This window comes from Nannospalax galili, unplaced genomic scaffold (genome assembly GCF_000622305.1).
Source record: "Nannospalax galili isolate Female #2095 unplaced genomic scaffold, S.galili_v1.0 scaffold2660, whole genome shotgun sequence".
NCBI lineage: Eukaryota > Metazoa > Chordata > Mammalia > Rodentia > Spalacidae > Nannospalax > Nannospalax galili.
Genome location: NW_008345902.1, coordinates 395,727 through 413,451, shown reverse-complemented (window position 1 = coordinate 413,451; position 17,725 = coordinate 395,727). Strand labels below are relative to the sequence as shown.

Here is a 17,725-nt window from a genome sequence, read left to right as displayed (position 1 = left end):
GTGGTCTTTTTGAGACAGGGTCTCCCTGTAGCCCCAGTTGGCCTGGAACTCACTTTGTAGACCAGGCTGGCCTTGAACTCACAAAGATCTGCCCACCTCTGCCTTCAGAGTGCTGGGATTAAAGACATGCAACACCATGCCTGGCTTTTCTTTCTTTTTAAGACAGTTTCATCTATCCTAGGCTGACCTCCAATTCACTATGTAGCCAAAGATGATCTTGAACTTCTGATTCTCCTGCCTCTTTCTCCCAAGTGCTGAGATTATAGATATAGACCACCTCACCTGGCTTATGTTGTGCCAAGGATCAAAGCCAGGACATTTTTTTTTTTTTTTTTGAGACAGGGTCTCCCTGTAGCCCCAGCTGGCCTGGATTCACTATGGAGACCAGGCTGGCTTTGAACTCATAGATATCTGCCTGCTTTTGCCTCCCGAGTGCTGGGATTAAAGGTGTGTGCCACCACGCCCGGCTTAAACCCAGGACTTTTTATAGGCTAGACAAGCATACTACCGACTAAGATGCATCCCCAGCAACCAGCTGGGTTTTAGAGTCCTCCATGTGGCAGGCTACCTATATGTACATGCCAGGGAGTAAATGGACAGGGGCCTGGCTACTCCTAGGTCTGTAGGCATCAGCACAGGATAAGGCTGGACGTGGTCCCATGCCTGTCACAATGTCCTCCACCAAGTGGCATTCCTCTTCAGGCAGATCTAAGTGTCCAGAGAAACATCTGTGAACACTTAAATCAACTTAAAAGGGAAAAAGCTTAGTAAGGGTTTCTGTGTCCAGTGTCTGACCAAGACTGTGGAAAGGATTCCCCTGGTGGGATTCCAAGGTATTACACCTCTCCAGAACAGATCAGATGTGTCACCTCATTGGGAGCTTTGGTGTGATTTTACTCGTTATTTTAGGCAATACCTGGGCTATGAGACCCTGGCTCAAAAAAAGAAAAAAATTATCTTAGGCAATAAAGAAAATTGGGACAAGGTCTAGCTATGTAGCTCGTGCCGACCTCAAGCTTCACCACCCTTTTGCCTCAGCCTCTTGAGTTCTGGGATTACAGGGATGTACTTCTACACCTAAACTGACTAGGATAATTAGTTGGCTAAGATAACTGGTTGCTTTTGAAGAGGACCCAGGTTCAATTCCCAGCACTCACATGGTGGCTAGCAACTGTAACTCCAGTTCCAGAACTGGACGCCCTCTTCTGACCTCCATGGGCATTGCACAACACGGGTACACTCACATGCAATCAATATACACATTTTTTTAAAAAAGGTTATACACACACACTGAACTGAGTTGTTAACTGGGTACGATTTGTATATCTGAAAGGACTTTTGATTGCAGAACAAGGGAATGGACAATCTCCAGCACTGCAAACAAAAAGGAACAAAGAGGTGAATTTGAAAACCAGCTTACCAGCTTTTCACCATCATTGATGGTGCACAAATGAGAAAGGTGTGGTGCCCTCACAATCTGAACCCTCAGGAAAGCTCAGTGGAGAATATGAAGTTCAAGGCCAGCCTGAGTCACATAGTGAGACACCCCCTCCAATCCAAAAAAAAAAAAAAAAAAAAGGAACAGGGCCTCCCTCACACCTATAATCCTAGCACCAGAAGTCAGAATCAAGAGGATCACTTGCAAATTTGAGTTCAACCTACAGGACTTCTAGGCCAGTCAGAGCTATCTAACAAGACTTTTTCTCAAATCTATAAAAATTTAAAAGTTATAAATAAAGAGTCTGGGGGCTGGAGACATGGCTCGCAGTTAAGAGCACTGACTGCTCTTGCAGAGGATCCGGTTTTAATTCTCAGCACTACATAGCGGCTACGAACCATCCTTAACTCCAGTTCCAGGGGAATCCAAAGCCCTCTTCTGACCTCTGCGGCATTGCATGACATGGGTGCACTCACTCACATACATTCGGGCAATATACTCATATACATAAATAAAAATAATAAAATTTTTTTTAAAAGTCTGGAGAGATGGCTCAGCAGCTAAAAACATGTACTGTTCTTCCAGACTAACACAAGTTCGGTTCCCAGGACCCACACTGGGCAGCTCACAACTGTCTATAACTCCAGCTCCAGGGGATCTGACACCTTCTTCTGGCCTCCACACGCACTGTACTTAAACATACATATATCCATATCCACACACACAAAACTTTTTTTTGATGAGAGTCTTGCTGTGTCACCCTGGCTGGTCTGGAACTCACTAGGTAAACCAGGCTGGCCTCACACTCACAAAGAGCCATCTGCCTCTGCCTCCTGAGTACAGAGACTAAAGGCATGTGTTACCAGGTCCAATCAAAAAATTTAATGTTTTTAAAGTTACAAATGAGGAGAAAGGCAAGGCTGGCTCACAGTACTAATGTGGTTCCTGGTGTTCTCAGGAGTACATCCTATGGGCAGTACAGGTACATCCTATGGGCAATCTCAACTGTGGCTCCTGATGCATTCAGAGGACTGTACAATCATGCACTCCATCAGCTAGTCTTTCTGGTGGTGTGAGGATCTGTAAACAGTGACATGCAGTCAGTTTCTCTTTGTGTATGGTGCATGTACATGAAGTGCATATGCACATGTGTATACCAGAGGTTAGCTTTAGCTACCTTTTGAGATAAGGTCTCAACTGAACCTGGAGCTCAACAATTCAGCTAGGCTGGCTAACCTGTGAATTGCAGGGATCTGCCCATCTCTGCCTCCCCAGAGCTGGGATTACTCCACACCTGGCTTTTTTACATGGGTGCTGGGGACCCAAATTTGGGTCTTCATGGTGCATGCCTTTAATCCCAGCACTCAGGAGGCATATCTTTGTGAGTTCAAGGCCAGCGTAGTCTACATAGGAGTTCGAGGCCAGCTGGGACCACAAGGAGAACCTGTCTCAAAAAAGACCAAAAAACAAAGAAGGAATCAGAGCTGATCAAGGCACAAGCCAGGGAGCTTGGGCACCTTATAGTGTAGGGGAAGCTGGGAAGTAGGACATGCTGAGACCAAGGAGAATAAGTTAGGGGGCTCAAAAGTCAGTCAGAAGCATCCCAAATTGGAAAGAACCATTGTTAATACTTTAAAATGTAATTAAAATCATAAACCTTTGATTCTGATCTGAGTATCATGTATGGCCTGAGAATCTGCATTACCCCCTTGTTCCCCTGCTTCTCCTTTGAACTGGGCTTCCATGGACCCCTCCTTACTCTCTGGGAGTAAGACATCTAGTGTCTCACCCTTGACTCATGAGCCCCACCAAAGGGCATGAAAGCAAAGCTTGAGAAAGTCTCCAGAAAACAATTTATTTACTTACAACAGTATTTTAAGGGCACACATGCCCACTCTGATAAACCCACCCCCCAGAATCCCCAACCTACTAGTGTTCCACAAACCCTGCATCCTCTAGGACCCAGGGAGCTCCCAGGCTATCCCTGAGGGACAGCAACTACTCTTAATACCCATCATATGGGTTGATTTCAGAGAGCAATGGAAGGAACCATGGCCAGAAAAGAACCTTGACCTCCATACCCAGGTCCAACAGTACTATTTCCCCCAATACCAACTTGTCATGTGGAACACCCAGGGGCCCAAAGTGCAGAACAGAAAGAACCAAACACAGCAAGTTCAGGTAAAAATCCCATTTGTGTATCAACCTGTGTGCACTGTTGACCTCATAATATTGCTCAGCCTGTGCTCAGCCTGCGAAGGGGACTGGAACAAATACACCCCATTTGCTACGTGCTTTCTACTTTGGCAAAAGAAAAAAAAAAAAATAATAACGGGAGTTTCAGTAACATGAGTAAACTACAAAATAGCAGCAGCCTGTGCACACAGCTCTCAGGCTGCCCCAGTCAGCCTCACATCTACCTGCAACCACCTTTTCCATTAGCCAGGTTCCCCCACTAGAAAAGGATGCAAAAAGAGCTGGCCACAGTCAAAGCAGACTGTCACAGGTTCCCTTTGTCAGCCAGTCTGGCTTTTCCTTGGAGAAGGCAGAATGGCAGCAATCAGGGGAGGCACCTGCATGTACAGTGACAGGAAAGACAGAGAAGCCTCACTCAGGAGTGTGGCGCTCTGCAACGCCTGGGAAGGAAGCCATAGCACTGGAGGGCCTTGTCAGTGATAGGCAGGCAGTTCAGCCCAAGTGGCCCAAGATACCTCCAGAGGCAGCTGATGAGGGTGAGAATCTCTTGGGAAGGCACACCTGGACTTAGAGACTTAGAATTGGGTGCCAGTTCTGTTCCTGTGGGCTGGGAAAGGGGACCAAGGAGAGAAGTTCCAAGCAGGCTCAGCCAGCTGGCAGTGGTAGCCAAAACCTCAGTCCTGGAACGATTAAGGAGGGTCATCATCTATAAAGGCCCCAGGTCAGTGTTTGTGGCACTGGACATCTCCAGCTCACACAGATCCACAGGAACCTACTCAGGAATGTCACATAACCGGACTTCCCATCTGCAGAGGTGGAGAGAGGGGCTCCCAGGAGCTGCCTGGCAAACAAGTGGCTCTGATCCCCCACAGGCCACAGCAAGCAGCAGGTCCGCAGTCAATGGAATCTGAAGATCCCACGGCACTAGGCTGAAGTCCACACATCTGTAGCCAAACTGTGTCAATTCCACAGAGGCAAAGGACAAAGAAGAGCTTGACATCTCCCAGACGTGACCCAGAGTCACAGAAGTCACCACACATTTGTGCAAACTAGAACACAGACCCACTGCCCAACCTAAGGATCGGTTCTAAGATGCCCAGCCTGGCAAGTTAGGAGGAGCCAAGGTAGCCTGCAGGATCAGGACAAGTGTGGAGGTGGAGGAGCAGCCTCAGGGCAGGGAAGGTACCTGCCGAGAGCTCTCTAATTCCTCAGGGCAGCCAACCTGGAAACAAACAACAGGATTCTGGTAAGAAAGGCAATGGGCAGAGGACATCTGAAATGCTGTGTCCATGTGCCAGATGACAGCCCAGAGTCAACCCTCCTACCCCTTAGTCTCAGGTTTTCAAGGTTGTCCTGGGATAAAGGGTGAAAGATGCCAGAGACAGCCACATAATGTGCCATTTTCAGGAAAAGCAATGAATCCCCTTTTTAAGTGAGCTGTATGTTAACTGGTTTACACTTCTGGCACCAACAGTTGGCTACCTGGGACTGCAACATTCAAATAAAACAGACCCTGTATCAGACACAGGTCTTCCTTCTGCCCTCCCCAACAGCCACACCAAGTAGGATGGGCCTTTTCATGGTCTAGCCCCAGCCCACACTGTTCTTAGGGCCTCCAATCTGCACCTGAGGCACCACAGCAAAGCAAGGGTGATGACATTCATCTGGATAAGATCTTACCTCCGAGACAGCTGGTCTTCCTGGCTGCGCACAGAGCTTTCACCCACAGCTGAGGCACCCTCTGGAAGTTGGCTAAGCTGGTCTAGGACTTCCAGACCATTTTCCTCAGCAATCTGCACAATGAGGCTATCGACCTGCTCCTGAGGTGTGGTCAGCGTGGTAGCCGAGCTCATGGAATCTTCCATCACCTAGGGAGAGGTGCATTCTGGGCAGTATGGTCCAGAGTCCCTCCACAGCCTCATGAAGCTCACTGTTGTTGTTTTTGTTGTTGTTGTTTGTGTTGCACATTTGTTCTCATGTGAAGGCCAGAGGTCAATGTCAAGTGTCTATTGCTCGCTACAAGGTCTCTCACTAAACACAGAGTTCACTTTTTCAGCTAGGCTGGCTGGCCTGCCCTGGGAGCTGTCTCTGACCTTCAGCACTAAGACCGCCATACCCATCTTTTACATCCTGCCTCACACCCACCCTTGTCCCATCCCTGGGTCCACCTACTTCAGAGACTTTTTTCACATCCTGTGTGCTTGTCTATCATCTGGGCCTCCACTGAGAAGGATGGTATCCCACCTCCTCGCTCCAGGTCCTACAGAGACCCAGCTCAGTGCTTTCTCAGTGATATGAGGGAGCTATGGGAGCTGCAAGACACCCTGATACACTGTCCAGTCGTACTGCAATGGTCACCTACCGATGTGTGTACATCCAGGTTCTGCACCTGCTGTTCAAACCTATCCATCACTGCAGACACCTTCTGCAGATCCATGGCACTCAAGGCCTTGTCCAGAGCTTTGGTCACCTGTGCCATGTTCTTGGTCACCTAGAATAGGAGAGGATTGGGGACAGGAACAGAGTTAAAGGTAGGCAAGAGCTGCCAACCAGGAAAAGTCACCCAGACTTTCTGCTGGGAACCCAGGGACTCAGCACATAGTCACTTGAGTGCTGTTGATGACACAGTAAAGGTCTAGGCCTGTGTAGATTTTTTTTTTTTTTTTTTTTTTTTTAAGTCTTTTTGAGACAGGGTCTCCCTGTAGCCCCAGCTGTCCTGGAACTCACTATGTAGACCAGGCTGGCCTTGAACTCATAGAGATCCACCTGCCTCTGCCAGGATCCCATGCCTGGCCCATAGATCTCTTTTAAAGGAGATTCTCCCATGGATCCAAGGGTTCTGATGTAACTTCCAGAATATGTGTGTGTAGCAGAAATGCCACAGTAATATGGTACCTGAACAAAGAAAGCCTGATCCTTGAATGAAGCTGGGCGTGGTGGCGCACTCCTTTAATCCCAGCACTTGGGAGGCAGAGGCAGGCAGATCTTTGTGAGTTCGAGGCCAGCCCGGTCTACATAGTGAGTTCCAGGACATCTGGGGCTACAAGACTGTCTCAAAAAAGACAAAAAAAAAAAACCAAGAATGAGCCTAATCTGCTCTCAGAACTTGTTCCTTTTGAGTTCGCCCTGAACTGTTCTTCTAACCAAGGGCGTACTCTCTATTTATTTAAACAGTACAACCAGCATGAGGGGAGAGATGGGAATTTGTCTTATCAGGAAAGGATTTTCTCTTTCTGATCCCTACTGACTCAAAACAGCATACAGAACCACAAAAGATGCTATCAGTCTAATCCATCTGTTATTTGCAACATAAACTGGGTATAATTTGTTGCTTCCAACAATATTTGCTGATATTTTTATAACACACACACAATTCTAGGTCAGGAAGCAAGAAACAGTCATGAGGGATTAAAGTTAAATTTAGCTTACTACAGGAGCCCAAGGCTTAGTAAATTGTTTACATTATAAACAAGCTGACGTAGTGTCAAATGATCTCAAAACCTAAGATTAACTTTAGTTACAAGGCTACATAAGATTCCCATTTGTAACAGGATTTCCTGAAGTCATTCCCATACATGTGGCCTCATGAGCTCTGCCTATTGTGGGACAAAAGGGACCCAGGCTTTCCTGAGCCCTTCCTGTGTCCAGTATATCCTACTGCCTAGGTTCTACTGGGGTCTTGTTTCCCTCTACTCTAGGGCTGCTCCAGTTCTAGCAACAATACTCCACTTCTGCATATGCTAACCACACAGCACCAGAAAGTCTGGCACTTACCCCCTTCATGGTAACAGCTGTCTGCACCTTGGAAGCCACTGCATCTACACGGGATGCCATGCGGAGCCAGTTCACTCCTTCATTCTTCTTTCGGATGGCATTTTCAGCATACACACGGGCACACTCCACATTTTTTTGCTGAAGGGCCTAAGATTCACAGGAAAGTGTTCATAGAAGAACTCTGTGATGTCTACAGACTGCCTGCCTGTTAGAAGCCTGGTACATACCTCTCCTGAGCATGGCTGGTCATTGGGGAGGGTAGAGGGTTTTCAGTTTTCCCTAGCTGTAATTCTCAGAAATGTGTGTGAGTTTTGTAAAAGTGCAACACCCAGGTCCCAAGCCGACTCTGGGATGAGTGTGGGTATCCAAAGACAGAGGGATGGCACAGAAAGCCTGCAGGGTTCTAGTCCCACCACATTCCTCCCAAACCACAACTACACAGGAACGCAGGGAGGAGAGCCAACAACAGCCGAAGGAATCAAAGATGGGAAAGGTGCAGAGCACTACTATTCAGACCCTGAGAAGCCTGGGCAGGGTATTTAATATCCACTGGATATTATTTGGCGCTATACTTTGCTATGAGACATTTAAGAGCTATTCACAATTTGGATGGAAATCTTCTCCAAGAGCAGTCACCCACTTTTTCTTCTGATCTGTCACCTTTAGGCAGAGGACTCCTAGGAAAAACCCCAGTGAGCCTCCACCTCTGCCCCACCCTATGGAGTTTCCTCCAGGTCAATGTCTCTACCCAGATTCTAAGACCCCAGGCAGCAGCTCTACAGGAAAGAAAGTAAGCTGAAAATTAAAACCTGGAGCAGGCACAGTTGGAAGCCCACATCCTGCAAATTCAGGAGGTTGGAAAGGAGCAAGAAGGAGCAAATGAAGGCCGTGTACTTGTCATTCTGCCTTGTGCCCGCTGTGCAGGAAGGGGGGAAACAAGGTATGACCCTTCCCTCATGCATGCTTGTCTCATGTATGAAAGACAGCAAATGCTTAATACTCAGAAATCAGTGAGCTCTAAATCACCATGTAGGAAGTGTCTTGCACAAATATAAAACATTAAAGCAACACAGGAAACCCCCCTCTTAACCCCCCCCAAAAAACAGGCATGGGGGAGCTAGAGAGATGGCTCAGCAGTTACAAGCACTGGCTGCTGTTGCAGAAGATCCAGGTTTGAATCCCAGCACCCACATGGTGTCTAGCAGCTATCCATAACTTCAGTTCCAGGGGATCTGATCTCTTCTGTCCTCCACAAGCACTGCATGACACAGGTGTACTTACACACATGTAGGCATAAAACTCATACACATAAAATAAAAACAAATAATTTGAAAAATTTTTTAAAAATACAAACAAACAACAACAAAAACCAGGCATGGTGGCTTACCTGTAATGCCAGCACTGCTGAGGCTGAGGTAGGAAGACTACCTCAAGTTTGAGTTTAACCAGGGCTAGACAGTTAGTTTCCAACCATCTTGGTATATAGATTATAGCCTACCTACACACACACACACACATTTTTTAAAAGAACTAATTAACTAACTAATGAGAGAACAGAAAGGAACCCAGACCAGAATAGATGGCATACCTTCTTCACTTTAGCCTGCTCAGCCTTAGAGTCCTTCTCTGCCTTCTTGGCTAGCTTTTCCAGCTGTTTTGCTGTGAACTGAACAGAAGCCATAACATTCTGAGCTGTACAAGCAGAAACCACCCTCCAGGCCCTGCTTTCCAACATCCCACCTCTGCTTATCCTTGGCCCAGTCCCATGTCAAGAAGGCACAAAGCTTCATGATGTAAGTCCTAATAGCCACCCTGGGGCTGTGGGTCTCAAACTGCTCAAAGAAGGGACACCCCTGATTTCTGAGGTCCTGTGTGCCAGGAGGCTATATCAGGTTTCTTAAAATGCCCCAACCCAAATCCTCCCCCAGACTGGAAGGCTAAGGGTACAAATCTCACTGACCCTGCTCCTACTTGTGAAGGACTTTCAACTCACAGAAAAGACCTAGGAAAACCATTTCAGGCTACCCAAGTAGTGACACATAGTCCTAAAAGTGTTATCAGTATAGAATCCTGTATAGTTTCTGAAAGCCTCACTTCTCTGCCAACAAGAGGAAATGATGTAAATATATGCATGACTCTTCTGGCAACATAATTCTGGGGCTAATAACCAGGCCTGGCTACCAGCAGACAAAGCCCAAACACTGCCCCCTTTAGGATATCAGCCCACAGCACCACCTACAGCCTGGGTATGACACAAAGTATACCAAGCCATGCTGTGCAGCTTGTGACCTCACTCCTGCCCAGACCCTGAGTCAGAGAGAAATAAAATAAAGCTAGCCCTGATGATTTCTTGAGAGGACATCTGAGGGAAAACTAGCAGAAAGATGCCCTGGACTGTTAAGTATTTAAAAATACCTCCTTTAAATACCATCAAGGCTAGAGTCACGCTTGGGTATTGGCTATTGCCTTAGTGTGCTAGAGTCCTCGAAGAGTAATTACTGACCTTATTCACTGGCTGTGGGCCTCGTGGCAGTCAGTCACCAGGTTAGTGACATGCATCAGGTTAACAGATTTGCCTATAGCCACCTGTTGGGGTTAGTGTGTTTTGACTTTAAGAATCCTCTTAGAGAAGTATAAGTTTCTCAGACTGCTGTTGATTGACCCAACTTCTTTAGTAACTTAAGATTTAGTTCAAAATATGTATTAGGTGCCTGATATCAGTGTTCTACTCCAATGAAAATTTACACTGCGGTAGGAGGCAGCTATGAAAAATGATACAGATATGAAAGTGGTTGCTTTCTCTCCCCAGTCATCCAGGTTACTTTGGGAAAGTTGGTATGAGGCATTACCACTTAAAGAGGAACCAGAGCTTCTGCCCAACTGTCAACCTTGATAAATTGTGGACACTGGTCAGTGAACGGACACAGGTAGATGCTACCAAAACCAAGACTGGCGTTGCCCTTGTCACTGATGTGGTGCGATTGGGCTACTACAAAGTTCTGGGGAAGGGAAAGCTACCTAAGTAACCCGTGATGGTGAAGGCCAAATTCTTCAGCAGAAGAGCTCAGGAGATTAAGAGTATTGGAGGCACCTGTGTCCTGGTGGGTTGAAGCCACACAGAGAGGTTCATTAAATGCTAACTTTGTTTTCATGTGAGAAAATAAAAAATAATAAATACCTCCCTAATAAGAGGGCTATTCAGTTGCCACAAAATTCTCCTCAAATGTCTTTTAAGAATTTCAGGCCATGATTTTAAATGCTTAGCAGAACATCAAGGCATACAATGTTACACCCCAGTTGTGTTTCTTTCTTTTTTGGTCTTTTTGGGACAGAGTCTCCCTGTAGCCCCAGCTGGCCTGGAACTCACTTTGCAGACCAGGCTGGCCTTGAACTCAGAGATCCACCAGCCTCTGCTGGGATTAAAAGCATGTGCCTCCACACCTAGCCCAGTTGCTGTGTTTCTTAAAAAAAATACATTCTGTCTTTCATGGACAAGTCCGAAACTTCCACTTAGCTGAAAACAAAGAATAATCCTATCTTGGTCAGCAGTCTGAGTCCTGTGTGGCAGTCATTCAACTGTAATAATGTGCCCATGACTTTGGGTGTCTGGGTTCTGAGTGTCGTAGACATTCTTTCCTCATTTCCAGTCACCACGTCAGGGGAGCTGTCGTTTAGTACAAACCTTCAACTGGAACAGGGTATCTGCAAAGACAGAGGAAATAGCTTAAGAACTTTAAGAAATGTAGTAAGTGGAACTTCTAACAAGCAAATAGACTCAATTAAGATCCATGCAGATACTAGGCACTGGCACAGGACAGACATGGACAAGATTCATCTGGGGCCTTGAAGGTTGCTCAACAGTGAAGTCAAACAAGGGATCCATGTTAAGACACAGGGCTCCAAGCAACAATGAGCCCCCACTAAACCTGTTTCTTTGTCAGGATGGCACCAGTCAGCCTGTCATGGTTGGCGTGTGCTATCAATTTGACACACCTGGGAAAACTGTGCCTCAACTGGGCAACTGCCTCTATCAGATTGGCCTATGGGCATTGTCTGTGAGGCATTTTCTTGACTGTTGAGTGATGTGGGAGGGCCGAGACCACTGTGGGTGGCACCACCCCTGGGCAGGTGATCCTGGTATATAGGCAAGTAGGTTGATCACAGGCCAGAAGAGCAAGCCAGTAAACAGTGTTCCTTCATGGCCTGTGCTTCGGTTCTTGCCTTCGGGTTCCTGCCCTGACTTCCTTCAGTGACTGTGATCTGGGAGTTGTAAGCTGAAATAAACCCATTTCTCCCCAAGTTGCTTTTAGTTAGTGTTTTATCATAGCAACAGAAAGGAAACTAGGCCTCAACCTCAAAGTGTTACTGTGAGGATAGGGTAATGCATGCAGCTCTTAACCATGGTGAGAGTGGAGATGGTGATTTACAATGAATGCAACTTTACAAAAGGCACGTAGGATTCTTTCCTAACACTGTTCAAGACTTAACAGTCTGTTTTTCATATCTTCTATCATCCCAAAGACAAATGGATAAAAATGGCACAGGGAGATGTCTAGGCACCAAAGAAGCTACTCCATGACAGATGCTTTTTTTTTGTCTTTTTGAGACAGGGTCTCCCTGTATCCCCAGCTGGCCTGGAACTCGCTATGTAGACCAGGCTGGCCTCAAACTCAGATCTACCTGCCTCTGCCTTCCGAGTGCTGCGCCACCACACCCAGCTGACAGATGCCATTTCTAAGCCACTGCATCAGATGCAGTCCACTATCCCCAACCATACTCAGTAAGGAAGGGACATACGTATATTAAACAAACTCATTGCTAATCAAACCTGCCATTCATTCACAAAAACTTAAGAGCCGGATAGACTCAATTTCTTTTATGTATTTATTTAGATGTTCTGAGAACCTCAAACTCGCAATGCAGCCAACGATAATGATGTTTTGAACTCCCATCTCTACCTTTTGAGAGCTGGATTACAGGTTTGAGCCACCACATCCAGCTAATTTACCCCACTTATAAATCTGCAGAGATTGTGACTCTTGATTTCTGAAAAGGCTCACTTTACCTACCCAGAATGAACGTCCTGAGGGTCTGCAGAGGGAAAGCAAGACTGCCAGCTGAGACCTACTGTGGGCCAATCAACACTGTGCACCTGCCCATCTACTACCAACTCAGTGCAGGCACTAGTCATGGCCAGAGCCTCCAGACCTGACCATGACTCTGGGAAACAAAGGTCACATGACACAGTGCAAGAAGTGTTACTCAGGTGTGGCTTAGCCATCTCACTAGCTGTAGGACACTGGCCAAGTCTCTTCCATCTTAGTCTGTGTTTTCATCTAGAGTCCAGTGGGACTGGACTCTGAAAAACAAAAAGCTGAAGCAAACTGACATGAGCCTAAGAAAAGTTCCCTCACAAGAGCAGAGTGAACTGTGAGAGGGGGTTAAGAAATCTTTACTGTTGGGAGGCTGGGGTACTCCCTTGTCTTCAATCCAAGGCAAGAAGTACAGAATTCTAGTCTATTTCCTTCGTGACAAGGACATAGTTGTATAGCTTTCTACAATTCAAAAATTTTTTATTTTATTTTTAAATATTTTATTTTTATGTGTATGAGCGCTTTTTCTGCATCAGGTGAATGCAGTGCCAGCAGAGGTCAGAAGAGCATAGACTTCCCCATGGAACTGGAGTTAAGGGCATTGTGGGTCCTGGGAACCAAACCTGGGTCCTCTACAAGAGCATCCAGTGCTCTAACCACTGAGCTATCTCTCCAGTCCATGAGTTCTCTGGGTGTGCTCTGCGAGTTCTTTGGGAATCAGGAGTTCTTTGGGCGTCTAGAGTAAAGACCTGTGGCAGGTGGAGGCCAGTCAGATTACTAGGGGTGGTCCCTTCTCAACATGTTTACTTAAAGGTAAGACCAGAATGGGGCAAGCACCTCCTACCTCAAGGAGCTGCAGGGAGGGAACCCATTTCCCACAACTTGGTACTTGGAGCACTTTGTCTCTGAATCATTCCTATGTCTCTGGGTGGTGTTCAGGGTCAAAAGGGTGCAACTACCATCTTTCCTTCTGACCACATTCCAGGGTCCCCAAAGCAGGAACATATACCAACCAGAGAGAAGGTTTAGGGCAGGGGCTTAGATAGGGGTTATCTGGTCGAAACCTAGGGTATGGGTTCTGGACTAGGGGTCCATACCCAGGAAGATCTGGGTAAGGATCAAGACCCAGGGGTGGGTCCCGGCTGGGATGTGGGGTCGAGGCCCGCCATCGGATCCCCGCAGGGATGTGAGTTCCAGGCCCAGGGGGCGGGGTCCTGGTCAGGATCTGGGGTCCAAGCTGAGCCCCCGCCCAGCTCCCCTCCGAACCCCAAGCGGGTGTCGCCCACTTACCATCCATGGCCAGCGGGACAGCGCAGCCCTCGGGGCAACGGCAGAGAACAGATCCTAGGGACCAGCGGCGCCCGAGGAGACTTCCGGGGTCGACCGCGGCGCCCGGTCTCGCGGCTTGCTCTCGCGAGATCGGATGCCGTGGGGCCTGGGGGTGGGGCTTGGACAGCATCTGGCGGTTGCCGTGGTGATGAGCGCCTACCACTCTAGCCTTTGTGAGGCCCCCGTCCGGGGGGCAGCGGGATCACCTATGGGCCTGTCCAAAAGCAAACCCAGGAAGAGGAAAGGTAGAGGGCGCCGGCCGGACCCGCCCTCTAGGGCCTCCCCAGGGGTCTCCTGCCCAGAGCGGCCGCCGAACGGAAGGCGCCCGCCCGGCGTGGTACTGTTATGTCTGTTTATCTGTGTGTTTCAGGGGAGGAACACAACAAGAGCCCCGCCCATTCCGTTTCAAAGCCTAAAGAGAAGGTGATGGAGAAGGAGGCCAAGCCGCCTGACAGGGACGTCCCGAGTCAGCCTGCTGATAGCCTGCTGATGGGGGCAGAGACAGCCAAGTACTCTCAGCCTTCTGCTTCCTCGGAAGGTAGGAGACCCCAGGAGGCCTGCCACATCAAGGCATCCGGGATGGGGCAGAGTTCTAAGACCCTAATGATACAGGAGGTAAATATCCAGAATTCTTGGTGCAGTACTTAGTACAAAGTTCAACAAAGGCGGATAAGTTTGTTAGTTTGAGGCCAGTCTGGGCTATATAGGGAGTCCAAGGCCATCCTCTACATATGGAGACCCCCGTCTCAGAAAAACAAAATAACAAAAACAAAAGCTTTTTTAAAAAATATTATTTTTATTTTATGTGTATGAGTGTATTGCTTGCATATGTGTGAGTGCACCTGTGTCGTGCAATGCCTGCAGAGGTCAGAAGAAGGTGTCAGATCCCCTGGACCTGGAGTTAAGACGGTTGTTAGCTGCCATGTGGGTGGTGGCACTCGAATCCTGGTCTTGGTTAAGATCAGTCAGTGCTCTTAACGGCTGAGCCAACTCTCTAGCCCCACACCCCTTTTAAAAAGAGGAACTTGTTGAGTAATCATATGGTGTCACCTGGGGGGGCTTTGTGACTTCTGATGCTACTGTGACTTCTGATGCTACTGTGGGTCCTTCAACATGTCACATCTTAGAGCAGAACCTTGGGTGACTGCACATGATAGAATGAGGAAGGCTTGGGCTCACTCAACCTGTACCAAGGTGGGAAGGCTGCCAAGGAGGAGCATATCATGGATGGGACAAAAGACTGCAATCGTTTGGCATACTTTATAGCAGTACAATGTGGCCACACCATTGGCGTAGGGTGGGAGGAGATAAAACCACAAAGGCAGGAAGAGCCTAAATACAGTCTTCCACCATTTAATCACCCATATTGTTGGAGATAGTTAAGTATTCAAAACAAGGAAAGTATTAGGGGGTCTGTGCCTTGGAAAGGTCTTTCTGGCTCCAGAATAGAGGACAACAGGAGAAGCAAAGAGCCCTAGGGAAACCTACCCCAAGCTCATTGCTCATGCAGGAACCAGAGAAGCAGCAACAGGAATCCCAGAAGGACTGGAGGTAAGAAGAGTCGAACCTGCTATCTGATGACATGTAGGGGAAGGCAGAGCAGGATAATGGGTCGGATGAGAAAGAAGAGTGGCCTGGAAGGGCACCAGAACTATGCTGAGTGGTTCAGGTTGAGACACCTGTGAAACCTTCAAAGGCTACAAGAGGAGGTAGTTCAAAATTCAGGTGCTGGGCTTAGGAAAGAGGTCTGACCTCAAAACTTAAAAAAACCCTCATTTGAGGGTAGAGGGTAATTGGAAGGGCTGGAGGCATAGAGTAGAAGTTTGGTAAGTGCTACCAGTCTCTCAGATGCTTTTAGCTAATTATAAAGAAGCCAGCTAACTTTATCATCAAGTGGTGTGTTATCTCACAAAAGAAGGGTCAGAGATGGCATCCACCATGTTTGTTCAACAGTATGGCAATGACATCAAGGACTCTGCGTGTTCCATTGTTTCTTCAGTGTCAAGAATGTCTTCCTCCACAGTGCTAAGGTAGCTGGACTGCAGGTATCATAGGCACACAGAACTTTACTGACCCTTAGAGATTTTTGTCCTTACTTGCTATTATCAAGGAAATCTTTTCAAGGAAGACTTCACCTGTCCAGCCTTTCTAAGATGGGCTCAGCTCTACAGATTCATGCCTTGGGGGTATCAGAGTGGGCAGACCTTTGCCAGCAAGGAACTACCCATTGGAAAGCCACCAGCAACATCTGTCACACAACATCAATTTGGAGTAAAAGAAAGTGGACGTGAGAAAACCAAGTGAGGGTGGTGTCAAGAAAAGATGATGGAGCTTGCTCAGCAGTAACAAGAAACCAGTGACATCCTGCATTGTAGGAACCCCCAAAATAAGATGCCAAGCAAGAGAAGTCAAGTGTAAATGTCCACATACATTACGACTCCCTTTCTATAAAATGCCTTGAACTCACAGTATTCCTCTTGCTTCAGCTCCCTAAGTACTGAAATTACAGGCATGAGCCATCATCCCCACTTAGAGAATATTTGTAAACTGGGCATGGTGGCTCACACCTTTAATCTCAGCACCCAGAAGGCAGATCCCTGTGAGTTCCAGGACAGCTGGGATTCAGGAAGACCTTGTCTCAAAAAAACAAGAAAAAAAAAAGACAGAAATATTTGTAAAGCTGTATCAGGTGTTGTGCTTTTGTAGCGCCAACTACTCAGGAGACTGAGGCAGGAGGATCATATGAGCCCAGCCTGGGCAATGTAGTGGGCCCCAGCGGGCTCCTGAATTTTAAAAGGGGAGTTTTAGGGATATAGCTCAGTTAATAGACTGCCTACCATGCACAAAGCACAAAGCCCTGGGTTTCATTGGCTGTACCACATAAAACCAGGTGTGGTGGCACATGCCTGCAGTCCTGATGCTTGAGGCAGGAGGAGCATGAATTCAAGGGAAACTGGCTACAAAGAGAGTTCAAGGCCATTCAGGACTACATAATACCCTGTCTCACAACAAAACAGATCAATACTTGCCTAGCTCTCTGGCTACAAGGCTCTGAGGAGGCACCATAGTTAGCTACCCTGGTGCCTATGCCCTTCTGGCCCTGGGCTCGACCTGTGAGTGAACACATCTTTAGGTGATTTCAGAGTCTAGCCTTTGAGTCTTCACAGCCTGCTACAGCCAGCAGCACTTACCACACCACTGTAGACATGCTTCCCAGCTAAGTCTTCAAATGACATAGCCCTGAAAATATATAACTATTTGTGAGGCCCCAAGTGGAAACTGTAACCAAACCTGTCCCGAGTTTCTGACTCAAAATATAGTGAGAAAATAGTTGTTTTAAGCTGGTAAGGGTTGGAGTTTGTTGTTATATATCAGTAGTACCCAGATCAAGGGGTAAGTGGTAGGGTAGGGAGGAAGGTTGGCCATGAGTTATGAGCACTCCTGTAGTCCTAGGCCCAAGCAGGCGAATCTTGTTCAAACCAACTTGAGCTACATACTAAGACCTCAAAAAAAAGAAAAGAAAAGAAAAAGGAGGGTTGGAGAGAAGGCTCAGGGTTAAGAGCTCTGACTGCTTTTGTAGAGGACCTGGGTTTGGTCCTAGCACCCACATGGTAGCTAACAACCATCTGTAACTCCAGTTCCAGGGACTCTTCTTCTAACCTCTGTGGGCATTGTACAACACAGGTGCTCTTACACACATGCAGACAATGCACTCACACACATAAAATAAATATAATAGGGCTGGAGAGATGGCTCAGCGGTTAAGAGCACTGATTGCTCTTGCAGAAGACCAGGGTTCAATTCCTAGCACCCACATGGCGGCTACAAACCATCCTTAACTCCAGTTCCGGGGGAATCCGAAGCCCTCTTCTGACCTCCGTAGCATTGCATGACA

The 17,725-nt window shown here is 47.4% G+C and overlaps 2 protein-coding genes and 1 non-coding gene across 5 annotated transcripts in view; 2 read left to right on the top strand and 1 right to left on the bottom strand.

Moving 5' to 3' along the window:
• Positions 1-3,272: 3,272 nt before the first annotated feature.
• Chmp1a (charged multivesicular body protein 1A) lies at positions 3,273-13,975 on the bottom strand. Its single transcript, XM_008842167.2, has 7 exons — positions 13,792-13,975; positions 11,091-11,110; positions 8,997-9,074; positions 7,409-7,555; positions 5,997-6,125; positions 5,315-5,502; positions 3,273-4,856 (listed from the first exon to the last, which is right to left on the bottom strand). The coding sequence occupies exons 1-7, from the start codon at positions 13,958-13,960 to the stop codon at positions 4,835-4,837; spliced, it is 753 nt and encodes a 250-aa protein (XP_008840389.1). The 5' UTR covers positions 13,961-13,975; the 3' UTR covers positions 3,273-4,834.
• LOC115071901 lies at positions 9,838-9,965 on the top strand. The gene has a single exon (XR_003850959.1). It is a non-coding gene; the product is annotated as a small nucleolar RNA SNORA3/SNORA45 family (small nucleolar RNA).
• Positions 13,908-17,725, top strand: part of Spata33 (spermatogenesis associated 33) — a 16,684-nt gene continuing 12,866 nt past the window's right edge. For 2 of the 3 annotated variants that reach the window (XM_008842168.3, XM_017800352.2), the window contains exons 1-2: positions 13,908-14,075; positions 14,201-14,368. In XM_008842168.3, the coding sequence (XP_008840390.1) occupies positions 13,925-14,075; positions 14,201-14,368 (319 nt within the window). In that variant the 5' untranslated portion in view covers positions 13,908-13,924. Of the gene's footprint in view, positions 14,076-14,200; positions 14,446-17,725 lie in introns of all 3 variants that reach the window. The other variant, XM_029567836.1, reaches the window with a different exon arrangement.

Excerpts from the sequence above, each read along its gene's own strand:
- Chmp1a (XM_008842167.2), bottom strand. The coding sequence starts at position 13,960 with ATGCTGTCCAAGCCCCACCCCCAGGCCCCACGGCATCCGATCTCGCGA. Across the intron at positions 9,075-11,090 it reads ATACCCTGTTCCAGTTGAAG|TTCACAGCAAAACAGCTGGA; the intron begins GTTTGTACTAAA and ends GCTTCTGTTCAG. Across the intron at positions 6,126-7,408 it reads CAGCTGTTACCATGAAGGGG|GTGACCAAGAACATGGCACA; the intron begins GTAAGTGCCAGA and ends CTCCTATTCTAG.